The sequence below is a fragment of the Humulus lupulus genome, chromosome 6 (assembly GCF_963169125.1).
Source record: "Humulus lupulus chromosome 6, drHumLupu1.1, whole genome shotgun sequence".
NCBI classification, from domain to species: domain Eukaryota; kingdom Viridiplantae; phylum Streptophyta; class Magnoliopsida; order Rosales; family Cannabaceae; genus Humulus; species Humulus lupulus.
Genome location: NC_084798.1, coordinates 172,594,901 through 172,613,971, shown reverse-complemented (window position 1 = coordinate 172,613,971; position 19,071 = coordinate 172,594,901). Strand labels below are relative to the sequence as shown.

The 19,071-nt window shown below is 33.4% G+C and overlaps 1 protein-coding gene across 1 annotated transcript; it reads right to left on the bottom strand.

The window, feature by feature from the left end:
* Nucleotides 1-601: 601 nt before the first annotated feature.
* Nucleotides 602-3,547, bottom strand: LOC133782723 (uncharacterized). Its single transcript, XM_062222091.1, has 5 exons — nucleotides 3,169-3,547; nucleotides 1,956-2,206; nucleotides 1,411-1,501; nucleotides 1,064-1,130; nucleotides 602-966 (listed from the first exon to the last, which is right to left on the bottom strand). Exons 1-5 carry the CDS (start codon nucleotides 3,225-3,227, stop codon nucleotides 913-915), a joined length of 522 nt encoding a protein of 173 aa, XP_062078075.1. The 5' UTR covers nucleotides 3,228-3,547; the 3' UTR covers nucleotides 602-912.
* Nucleotides 3,548-19,071: the final 15,524 nt, after the last annotated feature.

Here is a 19,071-nt window from a genome sequence, read left to right as displayed (position 1 = left end):
TTTGAGAAGAAAGAATATTGGTAGGACCCGCTTATTTTTTTACTTATTATTTTTCTATTCCATCCTCTTTTCTTGCCAACCAAACATACAATTTTTCTTCTTCCCTAAACTTTTCTTTCCTCCCATTTTTTCTCTTTTACCATGCATAGGCATGGTGATTTGAAAAGTTACCAATAAGTATACATTTGATGGAGCAAATCTCGCTCTTTCTTTTTCCTGATATGTTTGATTGTGATAGTGAAGATAAAAGATTTATAAACTAGACATATAAATCAATAATTTGAAATATATACAATATAAAGTAAAAAATTAATAAAAAACACTTCTATTCATAATAATTTTCTGAATAATCATCTTAGTGTATTTCTCTCATTTTTAGAGTTTGAAGAAAAATTGAGCTTCTGAATGGGGTGGGAGTAATTTTTTCTTTCTTTCTTTCTAAAATTGTAAATTGGATACCATATGATGTACTAATATGTAATTTCAATGAAGGTATTTTGTTTTTTTTTTTTTCAATTTTAAGGGTGTTTCAGTCAAGTCCCAAGACTAATCACAAAGATCAATAAAGATTTACAGAAGAATATGAGTAAACAATTGAGGGTGCAAGAAGGGAAATAAAAGGACTACCAACAAGCTCAGTATCGTTACAAAGTCATAAAATGATATGAACAGAACCAGTTTAGGCGTAGTGAAGGGACATTTACAGGTTAAAAAAGAAGCAGAGGTTGTTAAACGAAAGATATTAGCGGAGAATATTACAATTCCAATAGGAGAAATGTATTAGTTCACTCTCTTTCAGTTTCTTCCTTCTTTGCCCTTGGTTTGCTATACACAAAGAAGCCTTGTAACGTTTTAAAATTTACGAAGACAAAGCAGGCCCACAAACTGCACACTCTAATGTCATTCATTTCTTTAATCATACAGCCCCTCGTGTTCCCATATCTCCACCAGAAATTCTACCATTTCCTATGTTTAAAACCCGGTTAGAGTTTAATACCAGAAACAAAAATGCATTGAAGATCAAGCTAGAAAACCCCACCAAAAGTTTTAATGTAGAACTTACAGCAAGAGGAAGTGGATGGGGGAATGATTGCTTGGTTCCAAGTAAACTTTCGTAAGTCGGGTTCCAACTGTAAAGGCTTTTGTTAATAAAAAATGTAAAGCATGAACAAATACAATTAACATACACTGCGTATGGTACAGAAAGAACTAGGAATGATATGTAACGGTGAAGTTATCATTGTCTTCATTGATATGCCAAGCACTTTTCTGGAAAGCGAAGCCAATTTTGCATACAACAGATCTTCAGAAGCATAAAATTAAATAATAATCTCCAGAAGTTAAAAAAACTACAAAATTAGTGCTTCAGAATGGTAGACAAAACTATTTCACAGTGAAAGAAATACACACCTTAATCCGCGTTGTCGACTTTGTTTTGTATCATTCTTAGATTGGCTACCTCCAACCCACTGAAGCCTGGTCTGATTCCAGAGGATAAGACCTGCAACAACCAATATAAGTATTATGTTCTCCAATGAAACTGAAATAGTTCCATTTAAAAATTAAGGTCACAACTAATGAAAAAAATAGAGTCAGGCTGTGTGTACAAGCTATCAGCACAGACCAACATAACCCTTAAAGATTATAGGATTTTATTCTAGTTCATATAGTTTTTTCAATATGACACTTGCCGTGATTGATAAACAGAACAGACCAACATAACCCTTAAACATTACAAGATTTAATTCTAGTTAATACAGGTTTCTTAATAGAACACTTTCCATGATTGACAAACAGCACAAAACAGCATAAATCTTTAACATGACAAGATTTTATTACAGTTCATATAGTTTTCTTTTAAGAGAACACTTGTCATGATTGACAAACAGCACAGAAGAACATAGCCCTTTAACATTACAAGATTTTATATGTATATGTATATGTATATCACTTGCCGTGATTGACAAATTCAGGATGGCTGCTACTCGTGCCACCACCATTATTGCTGGTTTGGTTTGATGTACTTATAGATGAAATGCTTCTCTGGGATATGGCGGTACTGTGATCCAACTCACATGTGCTGCTACTCCAAAAATCCTCTGATATGGTAGGTTTCTTCACTGATCTCCCTTGAATTTTCAATCCTTTTGATGGCTCATCCACAGCAATAACCGGTGTGGATTTAGTACAGCATCCAAAACAACCACTGCTCTGTTATAAACCAGGTTAAATCATATATAAAATAATATAGAATTACAGTAGAAAACAAGTTGTTATATTCATTATTTTGTCAATAAAGAAAAGTCTAAACATGTCAATTAGTATGTCAGTGGAGCTCAACATCTTCAGTCTTCCATCTCTTACGTACAAATAAAATCAGGAATTAGAGAAAATAGCTTGACAGTTGCAAAGGCAAATAAGCCTAGTATTTCCTGTTAATGCATAAACATTATCACAATAGGACCACCAACCAAACTCAATTCACTGATCTTCATAGAAGAAACTTCTCATTAATCCAAAACATTTCAGTAGTCTGATCTCAATCAAAATGATATATACATTTATTTCCATGGAAATTACCCAAAACAAAGCTTAGTTATCTATCTAGTTTTGGATTCTCTAACCCAATATTTTCCACAAGAGTGCGCCAGATTATAAAATGAAAAGAGAAGCAAAACTATCAATACACAAACCAAGAAACTACAGCAATCAGATTCATTGAAATAGCCTCAACAGATGCAATATTATTAGCAAATAAGGTTACTTAACAATACATGTAATCAAAATACTAGCCCCTTATTCTTTGCCATTGAAGAGAGTTCTATGCCCAAATAAAATCATTCACAAAACTCAAATGAACTAAATTAAAACTTCGCTATTAAATGGTGTTGATTAAAGGGGTTCTTTATTTATTTGTTTATATTTTTTTCATCAAAAAATTCAAACCACACAAGTCAATTTCTTCTCTCAAGTCAATAAGACCTAACAATGGAAAATATATACAATCCCAAAATCCAAAAAGCCTTTGCTATATCATAAAACCCACATTTAATAACTTTTTTAAAAACAAAATCAAAGTAATTGTATAAAAAAAATAAAAAATTATAAGATGACGAGAGAGAGAGAGAGAGAGAGAGAGAGAGAGAGAGAGAGAGATGGAGAAGTTACCCCATACAAGCGAGGAAGTGACTGATCCAAGCAGTGAAGGAGTAGTTAAGAGTGACCATTTGGTTGTCAGGTTTTTCTGTTTTGGACCAATTAAATCTTTTTCTCAGAGACCAAACAGGACCATCTGATATTCCGGCCAAAGCTGGCACGCGCGAGAAAATCCAAGAATTTCCCGAGGGAATCGGGAACCCAGAGCAGGTGGGCGTGGAGAAAACAAAACGAATTCCAACGCAGAATCTTTAGGGAAAAACAAAATAATGGAAAATGTCAAATTCCCCAGATGAATTATTTTCTGTTTGATTCTCGGGAATGTGTTGGTTAAAAAAAACGAGGCTACTTTGTTATGGGCGCACTAGTGAGTGTTTGAATGACCAATGAGAACAGTAATTAGTGGATAATGATAGTCGTTTGTGGTTAAAAACATTAGTGGATAACTATCAACTAATTCTCATTTCATTATCATCTCATGCAGCTCACCCACCCAAACCCACCACGCCACATCAATAATAATTATAATAAATAAAAGATTTTTTTAGCAAAATAAATTATTTTTTTAATCATTTAAAATTGTATCATCAAAATTATTGGAGAGCTACAATTTATAATTGATGATGATTTTTATGAAGGGTGCTCATAACACGTAGAATAAAGAATTATGATTCTGAAAGTTTTGGGACATGGGTAGTACTAGTTGTTGAGATGTTAAGATGTTTACATGTTGAGGTGCAAAACACTTAATAAATTTTACTTAAGTTGAAGTTTGTTGTCCGTGATTTCATCATTGGACACGTGACAGATATTAGAGAAGTAATTAGCTTATCAGAAAGATAATAAAGCTCGACAGGGTTTCTCAGAGTGTAGTATCCTCCTAGCAAGCCGAGTCCTCTGTTTTAGGCGTGGATGTCTCCAAGTGAGGCCACGCTCTGAGGACTAACCTAGGGGCTTCCTGTCTTCTTGATCAGATAGTTCTCCAAGTCTAGAAGCTTTGTCCTGGGGCCTAGAGAGAGCGCAAGGTGTCCATCACTGTAGCCTTGGGCCACCAAAAGATTGTCTGACCGTTTTTTGGGCGCCTCGAGTAGTGGCACTGAGTTCGTATATTCGACAATTAATATTTCCCACAACGCCACCTAACACGAGAAAACTGTTAGGATTAATGCCCTAAAAGCATGTAACGATATTTTATTAGTTTTAAATAAAAGTACAATTTTATTATATTTGAATGTTATAATATTGTTTGAATTAATTATATAATTATAAAAAAAATTTCCTATTTATTCATGAGAATATGATCTTGTATTAGTACGAGAGAATTAAGATCATATATAATAAATAAAATAGTCAGTAACATATTAAAGTAAAGAATTTTTAATAAATGGTTACTAGTATGGTTTGCTAAGCATATGAGATGCAAGTAATCTAGATTCAGATTACTCAGATTACTGATGTGGATAGACATCTTAGTAAATATGTTGTATATAATAGAGATTATATATGACAGAACTGATGAGAATTAATTATCTTTATAAATTTCTCGTTTGACATAAAGATTTAATTCTTATCATAATAGATGATCATTTGTAGATCTGTCTAAATCATGAGTATTCATGAACTCCTGTTTATGTTTATTGGATCTTTTGATTCACTTGTTAATGTCTCTTAGAATGATGAGGCTAATGACTTTTGTTTTGGAGATTCAATATCATGGATGGCTGGGAACATGAATTACAATAATATAATCCATGCTTTCCTAAACGAATTGAGTATTGATTCCCTTAAGAGTTGATTCTGGAACTGAATAGTTATTGAGCTCAAATCTATAATTAGATTATAGATTAATTATTCGCTAGTGAATTAATGGTACTTAATGATCAATAGGTAATTAGAATGGTAAAATGATAATTTTGATCAGCTCTAATTGACGAATCAATAATGGAGGACAAAACTACATATATTGATTATATCAATGGACTACTAGAGAAAACTCTATAAATATAATTCTATAAATACTTAGAGTGCAATTCCATATTTATAGTGGAGTAATTATGGAATTAATAAATAAGATTATTAGATTAAAGATTTTAATTAATAATCTGGTTTATTGGAGCTTCATATTATAGTTCTATGGTCCCCATATCACTTCTGTCCTACACTGTCAAGGGTAAGGATGTCAAAAGAAAGATTTGTTAAGAAAAATGACTAAATTGCAAAGAAATTAATTTTTCTCGATAATGAAATAATTATTTGATAATCATGGGTAATTGATTAATTGTAAATTAATCAATTATTTAACTATATAGTTTTATGAAAAACTATAGGTTAAAATTAACATTCATCTTGTTTTGATTAATATAAAGAGAGAAATAATAAATATCTTATTTATAATATAATATTTATTTATTTAATGTCTAATTGATATTTTAAGATAAAGTTAATTTTGAATTAACTGATATTTATGTTTGAATAAATATCTTGTTTTAAAAGTTGATTAAATAAACAAATGAGAAAATTATGACAACCCTAATAGGGTTGGGCGACACACACTTACAGTACAGTGTGTGGCACCTAGCATCGGGATTTTTTTATCCCTGGGATTTGAATTTTGAATTTCAAATAAATTTGTTTAATCAGTTATTTAGTTTTTTTAAATATGATTTAAATAGATAATTAAATGAAAATATCTAATCAGTTTTAATTTGAATTAAATAAAGATTATTTAACTAGATTGAATATCTTTATAAATTTGATATACGTGATATTTAGAATAATAATCAAACTCTCTAAAAAGTGATAGTTTTCTCAAAACCTGAAAACTATTCTAAACCCTCTCTCTCTCAAAACTCTCTAGATCTCATGTGTTGAGCACATCTAGGGAGTCACATAAATCAACATTTTGAATCCTATGTGCTCACACAAGTCCTTGTGTGTTTGAGGATTGGTCTGGAAGATGAGGGTGTGAGATCTCAAAACACTCGATAGGAAGATCGTTGATTTATACAAAAAAGACTCAATGACACTTGATAGGCTACAAGATGTAATCCTTGATCTATTTGTATGTGATTTAATATTTATATATGTGTATGATCCTGAATGGTATTAATATTTATTAAAATGAGTCCATATATTCTGATGCGTACCTTTGATTTGATCATTTAATACCAACAAAAACGTGCATCTACACCCTGACAGTGTTAGTAGCGTGTCTCCTGTAAAGTTGATGGGCTGCAACCTATGAATTGGGCCTTTGCGATATGCACGAGCCCGCAGTCTTTATTAGAACATTCAGATGGGTTAAATAGCGATTAACTCCTCAAATAATTGGGGAATATTTGTAATTAATGATATTAATGACCTTCAACCCCTATAAATAGGGCCAGGATAGCATTGAAAAATGGTTCATGTAACACCCTGGATAGCCAAGACCGTTACACTGTGTATTTTAAACAGTGCTAGACTCGCTAAATGAGTCATTTGGCCATAAACGTGTAACTAAACGTGATTAACATCTTAGAGTTAAAAATTTTGGACGAAAGGAACAGTCATTTCATTAAAATGTTAAGTTTGCACATGAGATCCCAAAATAAACATTTAAAAAGGTTATTTATAACTCAAAAGGTTACAACAAGTCGACCAAAGCAACAAAATAAGGTTTAACCCTAGTTCCCTTCTAAAACCTTGGCCGTGGTGGTTGAGCAGCCGCATATATACATGCTGCCACCGAAGCTCTCCAACTCATGGCTGATCTAGCTTCCCTTTCCCTTTACCTGTACCACATAGCACCCGTGAGCCAAAGCTCAGCAAGAAAACTTAAACTTGCTCATAAGCAATTAACAACATACTACATAATCATAATTAGCATGCTTAGTAGTAATAACTCTACTCGTGCATGCATTCTATTCAAATAAGTGACTACAAGGTCACACCAGGGGCCCGTTACCCTAAATAAATGATCATAGAGTCATACAGAGGCTTGTTTCCCTAGGATAAGTGACTATAGAGTCACCTTGGGGCCCAATGCCCTATCCTCTGTATAACTAGCCTTAGGGCTAGCCAAGCGTACTTGGCACTTTATTTTCTAAGCGACCATAGGGTCGGTCAAGCGTATACCACGCCACTGATTAGGCCTAACCATATCGGCCTGCGCTTAGCGCGCTATTGCCGCCTTTGAATTATAAGTCAATCCTTTTGACCAGCTCTCAGCGCTCTATTACCGCCTTTGACTTATAAGTCAAGCCTTTCGACTAGTGCTCAACATGCTATTGCCGTCCTTGACTTATAAGTCAAGCCTTTTCAATCAAATAATGCAGATACGCATACATCATTAAAAAATTATCCAAATACAGAGCATTCAAGCATGCTTAATCATACAATCACAGGCATAATCATAATTATGCTCATTCACAGGGGTCTGGGCCCTAATCATAACCATGTTCAGTTTTCTTACCTCTGGTCCAAGCACAAGCTAAATAAAAATGACCTTCGAGCATGATCCTCTTCCAAGCCCTAGCGATACCCTAGTCATAATCATAATAGAGGATATCCATCAATATCGAGTAAATAAAGGCTTCTGGATCGAGTCCTAGCCTCCGGGACCTCGAATTCTACTAAATCGGGAAGTAGAACCCTTCACAAACCCTTAGGTTTGAGTCCTCGCACTCACAATCCTCTTATGACTAACTTTCCCAACTAGCACCGTGACGCACCCCTAAAGGACCGCAACGCACCTCAAGTCAGAGAGCCCCCAGCCTATTATCCTTGGGACACGCGTCGCGGCGCAGCCCACCAGGCTCCGCGGTGCTAAGACGATTAAGAGAACAACCCTAGCCTCTGAGTTCATGCGGACTACAGCGCTCCAAGAACATCACCGCGGCGCAACCCTGCGAACCCAGAATTTCAAAGCTTTTCCAGATTTCTATACTCCCCAAAATTGTGCCAAAACTCAATTTTAATACAATTCGACCATTAAAGTGGTCTCGACAACTCACAAACATAAAAAACCAGCCCTCAAACTTAATAAAATACCAACCACACTCAAAATTCAGCAATAAATTTAGAAACTCAAAACTTAAGCTTGAATTTACCTTTATTAATTCGTTTCCTAGCTGTTCTTTTAAGCCTGCTAGCCTCTAAGTTCTCCCAAAGCAATTTCCAATTGCTTACAAGCTCCCTCCTAGCCTCAAGATGATCAAGCCACTCCAAAATTCCTCTTGGAGCCAAGGTACAAGAACAAGGGAGAGAGAGTAACGAGAGAGAAAGTGTTTTTGTGTTTTGGGTTTCCTATTACTGAAGTAATCTAGTGACTAAGTCACTCTTTGAAATGAAAAGACCAAAATGCCCCTACTTATTTCCTTGCTCTCTAATGCTCTTAAGGGCAATTTAGTATTTTGCCACATTTCCCGCTAATCTCAATTAACACCTTATAATTCCGCAAGTAATCATCAAATAATTTCCATTACCCAATAAATCCCGGTAATGTACTAATTTTCCAAAATAACCCCGGGCTCACCTCGAGCCGAGTATTTGACCCCATTGTGACTAAACCGATAACTTACTTACTAGGATCGCCTCGTGTCGAATAACCCAAATATATCCACAGAATAATGTGGTCTCAATCATAAAACACATATATTTACAAATATGCCATCAATGGGTCAAAATTACAAAAATGTCCTTCTAATAAGAAATGGGCCCACTTGCATGCTTAATACACCTAGACATGCAAACATAGTCATATTATAATATAGCTCACATAATTCACATAATCAGTCATATAATCACATAATTAATTCAATTATTGCCCTCTTGGCCCCCTAATCAAGACACTAAGCCTTATTAGGAAAATTAGGATGTTACAATTCACCATTTTTATACTTAGAACAATATATACGCTGCCTGAGAAACCCCCATAAAAGCTTGCCATCTCAAGCTTTAAGAACTCTAATACTACAAACTCACAGACTAGGGTTATTTTATAACCTGAACCACGTAAAACCTTGGTGTTTATCTTCATTATTTTCTTTAAAGTTCTTTTATTAAGTTGATAGAAAAAATTTTTGTCTACATTTTGGTGCTTTCATTGAGAGCTTGAAGAAATCTTAAAGAAGCACTTATGGTGACCACACGTAGAAACGCCCCAGACGACTTTGTCCCTCCCACCAGAACCGAGGGAGGAGAAAACAACCAGCCACCTCCACACGACCTCATGGAGATGGCCCAAGTGTTAGGATTAATGTCCTAAAAGCATGTAAATACATTTTATTAGTTTTAAATAAAATTACAATTTTATTATATTTGAATGTTATAATTATTGTTTGAATTAATTATATAATAATATCAAGAAAATTCTTTATTCATTCATGAGGATATGATCTTGTGTTAGTACGAGAGAATTAAGATCATATATAATGAATAAAATAGCCAGTAACATATTAAAGTAATGAATATTTAATGAATGGTTACTAGTACGGTTTGCTAAGCATACGAGATGCAAGTAGTCTAGATTCAGATTGCTGATGTGGATAGACATCTTAGTAAATGTGTTGTATATAATAGCGATTATATATGATAGGACCGATGAGAGTTAATTATCTTATTATAATATATGATCATTTGTAGATCAGCCTAAATCCTGAGTATTCATGAATTCCTGTTTATGTTTATTGGATCTTTTGATTCACTCGTTAAAGTCTCTTAGAATAATGAGGCTAATGACTTTTGTTTTGGAGATTCAATATCATGGATGGTTGGGAACATGAATTACAATAATGGAATCCATGCTTTCCTAAACGGATCGCATATTGGTTCCCTTAAGGGTTGATTCTGGAACTGAATAGTTATTGAGCTCAAATCTATAATTAGATTATAGATTAATTATTCGCTAGTGAAGTAATGGTACTTAAGGATCAAGAGGTAATTAGAATGGTAAAACGCTAATTTTGACCAGCTCTAATTAGCGAACCAATAATGGAGGACAGAACTACATATATTGATTATATCAATGGACTACTAGAGAAAACTCTATAAATACTTAGAGTGCAATTCTATATTTATAGTGGAGTAATCATGGAATTAATAAATAAGATTATTAGATGAAAGAGTTTAATTAATAATCTGGTTTATTAGAGCTTCGTATTATAGGTCCATGATCCCCATATCACCCCTGTCCTACATTGTTAAGGGTAAGGATATCAAGAGAAAGATTTGTTAAGAGAAATGACTAAATTGCAAAGGAATTAATTTTCCAGGGCAAGGAAATAATTATTTGATAATTATGGGTAATTGATTAATTGTGAATTAATTAATTATTTAACTATATAGTTTTTATTTTGAAAAACTATAGGTTAAAATTAATATTAATCTAGTTTGGATTAATATAAAGAGAGAAAATAATAACCTTGTTATTTATAATATGATATTTTTTTATTTATTTTACAACTGATATTTTAAGATAAAGTTAATTTTGAATTAACTGATATTTATGTTGGAATAAATATCTTGTCTTAAAGGTTGATTAAATAAACAAATGAGAAAATTAAGACAATCATAATAGGGTTGGGCGACACACACTGTACAATACAGTGTGTGGCGCCTAGCTTCAAGGTATTTTATCCCTGGGATTTGAATTTCGAATTTCAAATAAATTTGTTTTGTTATCCAAAAAACAGGCACGAATGACGTGGCAAGTGATTTCTAACACGTGGTTGACACCTGACAGAATTTTGTTCAACTATCGACCAGTAAGACATTGCAAGCACGGAGCTGAGTTTTATCACAACCAACATGGTCGTACATTCCAGATATTTCAAAGATAATCTTATAGAGATCATCGTCATATCCGAGATTATCTCCCATGATTTACTGAATATCCGAATAATTAGGAAAGAATATCTGTAACTAATTCATGTAAATCTTTCCTTGAGCCTATAAATAATGAGAAGATAGCTCAAGGAAAGGACTTTTGGACCTTTTGGCTTTCTAATTACTGAGATTAGAGATTTACGAGTGAGCTAGAGCTATCACATTCGATATATTGTTTTGTTCTTCAGAGGTTGGTGAAACTCATTGAACCCTAGTTCTTTGATCACTCTTTTGAAATATTATATCAATAACAACTCAAGTGGACGTAGGTTATTACCAGATTCTGGGGCCGAACCACTATAAATTCTTGTATGCTTTACTGTTTTTGTCATTATTCACATTTCAACATATCTGTCTACATCAAACATTTTTGACTTCGTGCCAGTTGACCAAAATCAGGGTCAACATGTTTAATCAGTTATTTTATTATTATTTTTTAATATGATTTAAATAGATAATTAAATGAAAATATCTAATCATTTTTAATTTGAATTAAATAAAGACTATTTAATTAGATTAAATATCTTCATAAATATGATATACGTGATATTCAGAATAATAAGAAGACTCTCTCAAAAAGCGATAGTTTTCTCTAGACCTGAAAACTATTATATACCTTCTCTCTGTCAAAACTCTCTAGATCTCATGTGTTGAGTACATCTAGGGAGTCACATAAATCAACTTTTTGAATCCTACCTGCCCACACACGTCCTTGTGTGTTTGAGGATTGGTTTAGAAGATCAGGGTGTGAGATCTCAGAACACTTGATAGGAAGATCGTTGATTTATACAAAAAGACTCAAGGACACTTGATAGGCTACAAGAAGTAATCCCTTATCTATTTGTATGTGATTTAATATTTATATATATATGTGTGTGTGTATGATCCTGGCCGATATTAATATTTATTAAAATGGGTCCATATATTCTACTGGGTACCTTTGATTTGATCATTTAATACCAACAATTGTTACCAGAGCAGTGTACACACACACACATATATATACATTAAATACTGTGTGAGTTTCTTGCATTTGTTATATGTATGTTGATATGTATATTTAATGGATGGATATGTTTTTTGGGTGTATGGTTGAATGATAGATCGTTAATTATATGGTGCTATTGGGTTAGGAGTTTTATTATTTTTCTAGATCTTGTGTAAGCCATAAAGGGCAAGGATTTTTGTAATTTTATTTATTGAAATTTAAATTGAAAATCTGTACACAGGGAAAATTGGAAGGACCCGAGCCAAGGGCTTGAACCCTAGCCGCACGCACAAGCCCCGTGGCTGCCTCACCCACACGCGCACCCAGGCCCCGAGCTCCTAGCTCCTGCGTGCGACACCCAGCCTAAGCCCTTGCTCCCTCGCACACGCCCCTGGTGCCTCCCACAAGCAGCGCCTTGTGCGCATGGCACCTGTCGAGGAGCCCCGCGCGCACCCAGTTCCTGTCCAAGCCTCGCCCGCACCCGTGCGCCTGGCCCCTGCGATGTGCACACCTGTGTGCTAGCTAACCTGCCTAGCCATGCACTTGTGCCCATGGTACCTTGTGCCGTCGGTCATAGGGTTCCTAGGGCACCAATCTTGGTGCCCAAAACCCTAATTCCTATGTTGTTATAAAATATCTTTTATTTAATTAATTTTTAAATTATTTGAATTTTAAAGTTTAATTATCTTATTTTATTTTATTAGAAAATAAAATATATTTTAGTTTGTTAAGATATTTTAATATCTTAAGTTTAAATAATTATTTGATTTTGATTATTTAAATTCAAATAAATAAAAAAGATGAAAAAAATGGATATTTAATTAAAAGTTAGTTTTAATTAAATAAATTACTTAGAAAATTTATTTCTAATTAATAAGTTGGGCAAAACAAAGTTCTTAAAGATTAGCAAGAAAGCCTAAAAGAGAGGAAGAACATTCTTGGAGAGTCTTGAAAGCTACATAGGCTTAGATTTCGATTTCATTTCTAATTTTTTCAAAGGGTTGTAAATCTTAGAAATACCCATTAGTACTCGGTTCATCATTTATTGTTTATTTATTGTATTTATTTAAATAAATGTTCATTGATGTTTTATTGATAACATGATCATGCATTAGTCAATTACATGCCATTCATGAAACCCTACACAATTTTCATTAATCATGCATCTTTTAGAAACATGATTATCTAGGATTGTCCTATTTGTTTATATGAATTTTTTTTGGTGAAATCAATTGCATGTAAACTACTAAGTATTAAATTAGTTCAAACTTGGTAACTCACACCATAATAAAGGCAATAATTTTTATAGGCCTTTAAGATAACCAACTTTATGTAAAAAATGTTTTAGTAAAGTTAGATGAATGTAATGGGTAATTATTTAGATCACATTAATTATAGAATCAGACTCTTTTATAATTATGATTTTTGTAATCAATTACATTCATAGGGTTATTAATAAACTAGTAATTAATCTGGAATTAATTCATTAGTTTAATAAAACACATTTAATCTAAAATAGTAAGCGGGAGAAGGTGAACATCTCAATGTGACTTATGGTCTCCATTATTAGTACAACACTGTGAGATATGAATAAGGCCTCGAGGCGGCTTTGTTTCCACCCCCTTAAGGAAGGTTTATAGACATATCATCCACGGTTGACTTCTTACGAAGATAGGAGGAAGTGATGTATTTTGGGCTTGACTGACCCTAAGGCGACACTCTCTAAGTTAAGTCATGAATTCTTAAATAATGGGTTACACTTACAAAGATGTAATTAAGCTTTTGCAGTGGATAATTACATCTTGACCAAACCAGTGGTACTTTATATTTAAAAGAGAAAATAAAGAGTTATTTTAAGTTTTAAAATATAAAGATAAGATTGTCTTATAAGCTATATGAATTTAACTTGATCGACCCTAAGATGACACTTTATATGTTGGGTAGTTTTATCGTGGAAAAGTAAATGTTAATTTATGTGTTTTAATTGTTGTAATCATGCATCATGTTTACTTTCCAAAACATTGATATTTTTTCAAATGATAATATTATTGTTTTTTATTTTATTTCAGTTAAAATGTCTCAAAACAATTGCAATGTAGTGGTTGAACTTAATGATGAAAATATAGTATTTTGGAGACATGATATGGATATATTATTGTTAAGAGAGAGTTTGATGGAGGTTGTTAAAACACCACCAATCCACGAACCCAATAGATGCTTCAGTTATTGATCAGTTTGAGTACACCAAGTGGTTAAGAATAAATCATATGACTAGGTATTATTTACTCCAATCAGTGAATATAGAGACCAAAAATACTCTACAAAGCCTTAAATCTGCATATGATATATGGGAGGCCATCCATGCTACGTATGGAGACATACATGATAAGTGGTTTTATGAGAATGAAATCCTATCGGCCAAGCGTGAAATGATCGCTGAGTTTATGAAGAATAAGAAAGGTAAATATGATTTATTTGTTCTTATAACTAAGTGGAAAGAGATTTTTCATATGGAGCTCTTAACTCAGGGTCCACTAACGATGTTTATTCTTCTGTGTAGATTGATGAATCTAACGGTTCAAGAAAGGTGCTGATGAAGATCATGAAGAGGAAAAGAGGAAAATCGTCTAGTTGAAGAAATTCTTTAATTTTATAAAAATAAAAACTTTATTGTTGTTTGAACAATGTTTAGTTCATTTTTCAGTTAATTTGGATTTTTATTGCATGTAATGACTTTAGAATATTTTATTTATAATTTGATTATTCTTAATTTTTTCTTTAGACATGCAATTGAATATTTAGACTTTATCGCTTTCATTATAATGAACGAACACTCAATAATTCAGAATTATTTAAAGTAGCAAAACTGCAAGGTAACAAAAGACAAAAAGTTTCAAACGAGGATGACACATATCTTTGGCATCTTAGACTTGGTCATATAGGTCTAGATAGGATAAACCGGTTAGCAAAAGATGGTCCTTTGAGAGAACTAAGAGTTGGAACTCTTCTAGTCTGTGAATCTTGTCTAGAAGGAAAAATGACCAAACGTCATTTATCAACGAAAGGAAATTGAGCCAACGAAAGCTTGTACACAGTGATGTCTGTGGTCCAATCAATGTACAAGCAAAATGTGGGTATGAGTATTTCGTTACTTTTACTGATGATTACTCAAGATATGGTCATACTTACCTAATGCTTAGGAAATCTGATACTTTTGGTAAGTTTCAAGAATTCAACGTTGAAGCTGAGAAGCAGTTAGGTAAGACTCTAAAGACACTTCGATCTGATCGAGGTGGAGAATATTTGGATTTAGAATTCAAAGATTTATTGCTGGAGCATGGTATTCTATCCCAACTCACAACACCAGGAACACCACAGCAAAGTGGTGTTTTTGAAAGAAGAAACAGGACCTTGTTGGACATGGTCAGGTCCATGTTAAGCTAATCTTCACTTCCTCTCTCATTCTGGGGATATGCACTTTAAACGGCGACGTACATTTTGAATGTAGTCCCATCTAAGACCATAAGCAAAATGCCACTGGAACTGTGGAATGGAAACAAACCTAGTTTGCACCATTTCTGCATTTGGGGCTGCCCTGCTCATGTTCTTAGACCTAAATCAGGGAAACTTGAATCAAGGTTAGAAGTGTGCATTTTGTTGGCTACATTCCAAAAATAAGAGGTGGTTATTTCTATAGTTCCAAGGATCAAAAGGTATTTGTTTCAACAAATGCGACCTTCCTTGAACATGACTATATGAATAACTATAAACCTCGGGGCAAGGTAGTATTGGAGAAACTCACAGCTGATAAGATTCCATCACAATCATCTTCATCATTAAATGATAATCGACAAATTGAGGAAACCATGATTCTTGAAAAAGAAAATCCTGGTGCAACGTCATAGTGGGAGGATTGTTAGACAACCTGTTCGCTACGAACATGAGGCACATGTCCTTGTTTTTAATACATACAAGGACGATCCATTAACCTTTAAAGAGGGAATGGATGATCCTGAAAAGGAGAAATGGAAAGAAGCCATGAACCAAGAAATGGAATCGATGTATTCCAATTCTGTCTGGGAACTTGTGGATCCACCTGAAGATGTTAGGCCCATAGGGTGTCAGTGGACATACAAGAAGAAAAGAGGTGTAGATGGGAAAGTAGAGACTTTCAAAGTGAGGCTTGTAGCCAAATATTACACTCAGAGAGAAGGTGTTAATTATGAAGAAACATTTTCTCTTGTGGCCATGCTCAAATCCATTCGTATCTTCTTATCCATAGCGGCTGCCAATGATTATGAGATATGGCAAATGGAGGTCAAGACAACATTTCTGAATGGATATCTCGATGAAAGTATCTATATGGTACAACGAGAAGGGTTCATAAAGAAATGGGAAGATCAAAAGGTGTGCAAGTCGCTAAAATCCATTTATGGATTAAAGCAAGCATCTAGATCATGGAATATCACTTTTGATGAAACAATTAAAACATATGGCTTCGAACAGAATGTCGACGAAACATGTGTGTATAAATACATCAAAGGAAAAGTGACGGTTTTCTTAGTTCTTTACATTGATGACATTTTGCTCATTGTGAATAATGTAGAGACATTGTCAAACTTAAAGAAGTGGTTAGCTAAAAAGTTCCAAATGAAAGATTTGGGCAAGGCGAGTTATGTTCTGGGAATCCAAATCCTAAGGGATAGGAAGAACAAGCTCTTGGCACTCTCTCAGGCTAATTATATAGATAAGGTGCTTGAAAGATTCTATATGGAGAATTCCAAGAAAGGTTAATTACCGACCAGACATGGAATTGCTCTCTCCAAGGAACAATGTCCCAAGACACCTTAGGAGGAAGAGGATATGAGAAAGTATCCCTATGCTTCAGCAGTTGGGAGTCTGATGTATGCTATGTTTTGTACTAGGCCTGACATATGTTATGTAGTTGGGATTGTAAGTCGTTATCAATCAAATCCTGGTTTGGAACATTGGATTACAGTAAAGCACATTCTCAAGTATCTAAGGAGAATGAGAGACTATATGTTGGTATATTCAGGGGGTGAGCTAAACCCTACTAGATACACTGATTCTGATTTCCAATCAGACAAAGACAGTAAAAAATTGACATATGGGTCAGTGTTCACCCTTGGTGGAGGACCTGTTGTTTGGAGAAGCATTAAGCAATCTAGCATAACTGATTCAACCATGGAAGCCAAATACATAGCGGCTTGTGAAGTAGCTAAGGAAGCGTTTTGGTTGAGAAAGTTCTACACTGATCTGGAAGTTGTTCCAGATATGGATAAGCCACTAATCCTGTACTGTGACAACAGTGGAGCAATAGCTAATTCCAAAGAACCAAGAAGCCACAAGAGAGGGAAGCATATAGAAAGGAAATACCATCTGGTAAGAGAGATTGTACACAGAGGTGATGTGACTGTTATGAAGATAGCGTCAGAACAAAACCTGGCTGACTCGTTAACCAAGGCACTTCTTGAAAAGTCGTTCATGGGTCACGTGTGAAATATGGGATTAAGGGAGATGCCTCACTTGCTTTAAGGGCAAGTGGGAGATTGTTAGGATTAATGCCCTAAAAGCATGTAAAGACATTTTATTGGTTTTAAATAAAAGTACAATTTTATTATATTTGAATGTTATAATTATTGTTTGAATTAATTATATAATAATATCAAGAAAATTCCCTATTCATTCATGAGAATATGATCTTGTATTAGTACGAGAGAATTAAGATCATATATAATGAATAAAATAATCAGTAACATATTAAAGTAAGGAATCTTTAATGAATGGTTACTAGTACGGTTTGCTAAGCATACGAGGTGCAAGTAATCTAGATTGAGATTACTGATGTGGATAAACATCTTAGTAAAGGTGTTGTATATAATAGATATTATATATGACATGACCGATGCTAATTAATTATCTTTATATATTTGTCGTTTGACGTAAAGATTTAATTCCTATCATAATAGATGATCATTTGTAGATCAGTCTAAATCATGAGTATTCATGAACTCCTGTTTATGTTTATTGGATCTTTTGATTCGCTCGTTAAGGTCTCTTAGAATAATGAGGCTAATGACTTTTGTTTTGGAGATTCAATATCATGGATGGCTGGGAACATGAATTACAATAATGGAATTCATGCTTTCCTAAACGATCGAATATTGGTTCCCTTAAGGGTTGATTTTGGAACTGAATAGTTATTGAGCTCAAAGCTATAATTAGATTATAGATTAATTATTCGTTAGTGAATTAATGGTACTTAAGGATCATTAGGTAATTAGAATGGTAAAACGGTAATTTTGACCAGCTCTAATTAGCGAACCAATAATGGAGGACAGAACTACATATATTGATTATATCAATTAACTACTAGATAAAACTTTGTAAATATAATTCTATAAATACTTAGAGTGCAATTCCATATTTATAATGGAGTAATCATGGAATTAATAAATAAGATTATTAGATTAAAGAGTTTAATTAATAATCTGGTTTATTGAAGCTTCGTATTATAGGTCCATGGTTCCTAGATCACCTCTGTCTTACACTGTCAATGGTAAGGATGTCAAAAGAAAGATTTGTTAAGAGAAATGACAAAATTGCAAATGAATTAATTTTTTAGGGCAAAGAAATAATTATTTGATAATTATGGGTGATATATTAATTGTGAATTAATTAATTATTTAAGTTTATTATTTTTATTTTGAAAAACTATAGGTTAAAATTAATATTAATCTTGTTTGGATTAATATAAAGAGAGAAATTAATAAATATCTTATTTATAATATCATATTTATTTCTTTAATTTATAACTGATATTTTAAGATAAAGTTAATTTTGAATTAACTGATATTTATGTTGGAATAAATATCTTGTGTTAAAAGTTGATTAAATATACAAATGAGAAAATTAAGGCAACCCTAATAGGGTTGGGCGACACACACTGTACAATACAGTATGTGGAGCCTAGCATCAGGGTATTTTATCCTTGGGATTTGAATTTTGAATTTCAAATTGTTGATGCGGTTCTTCGCCAA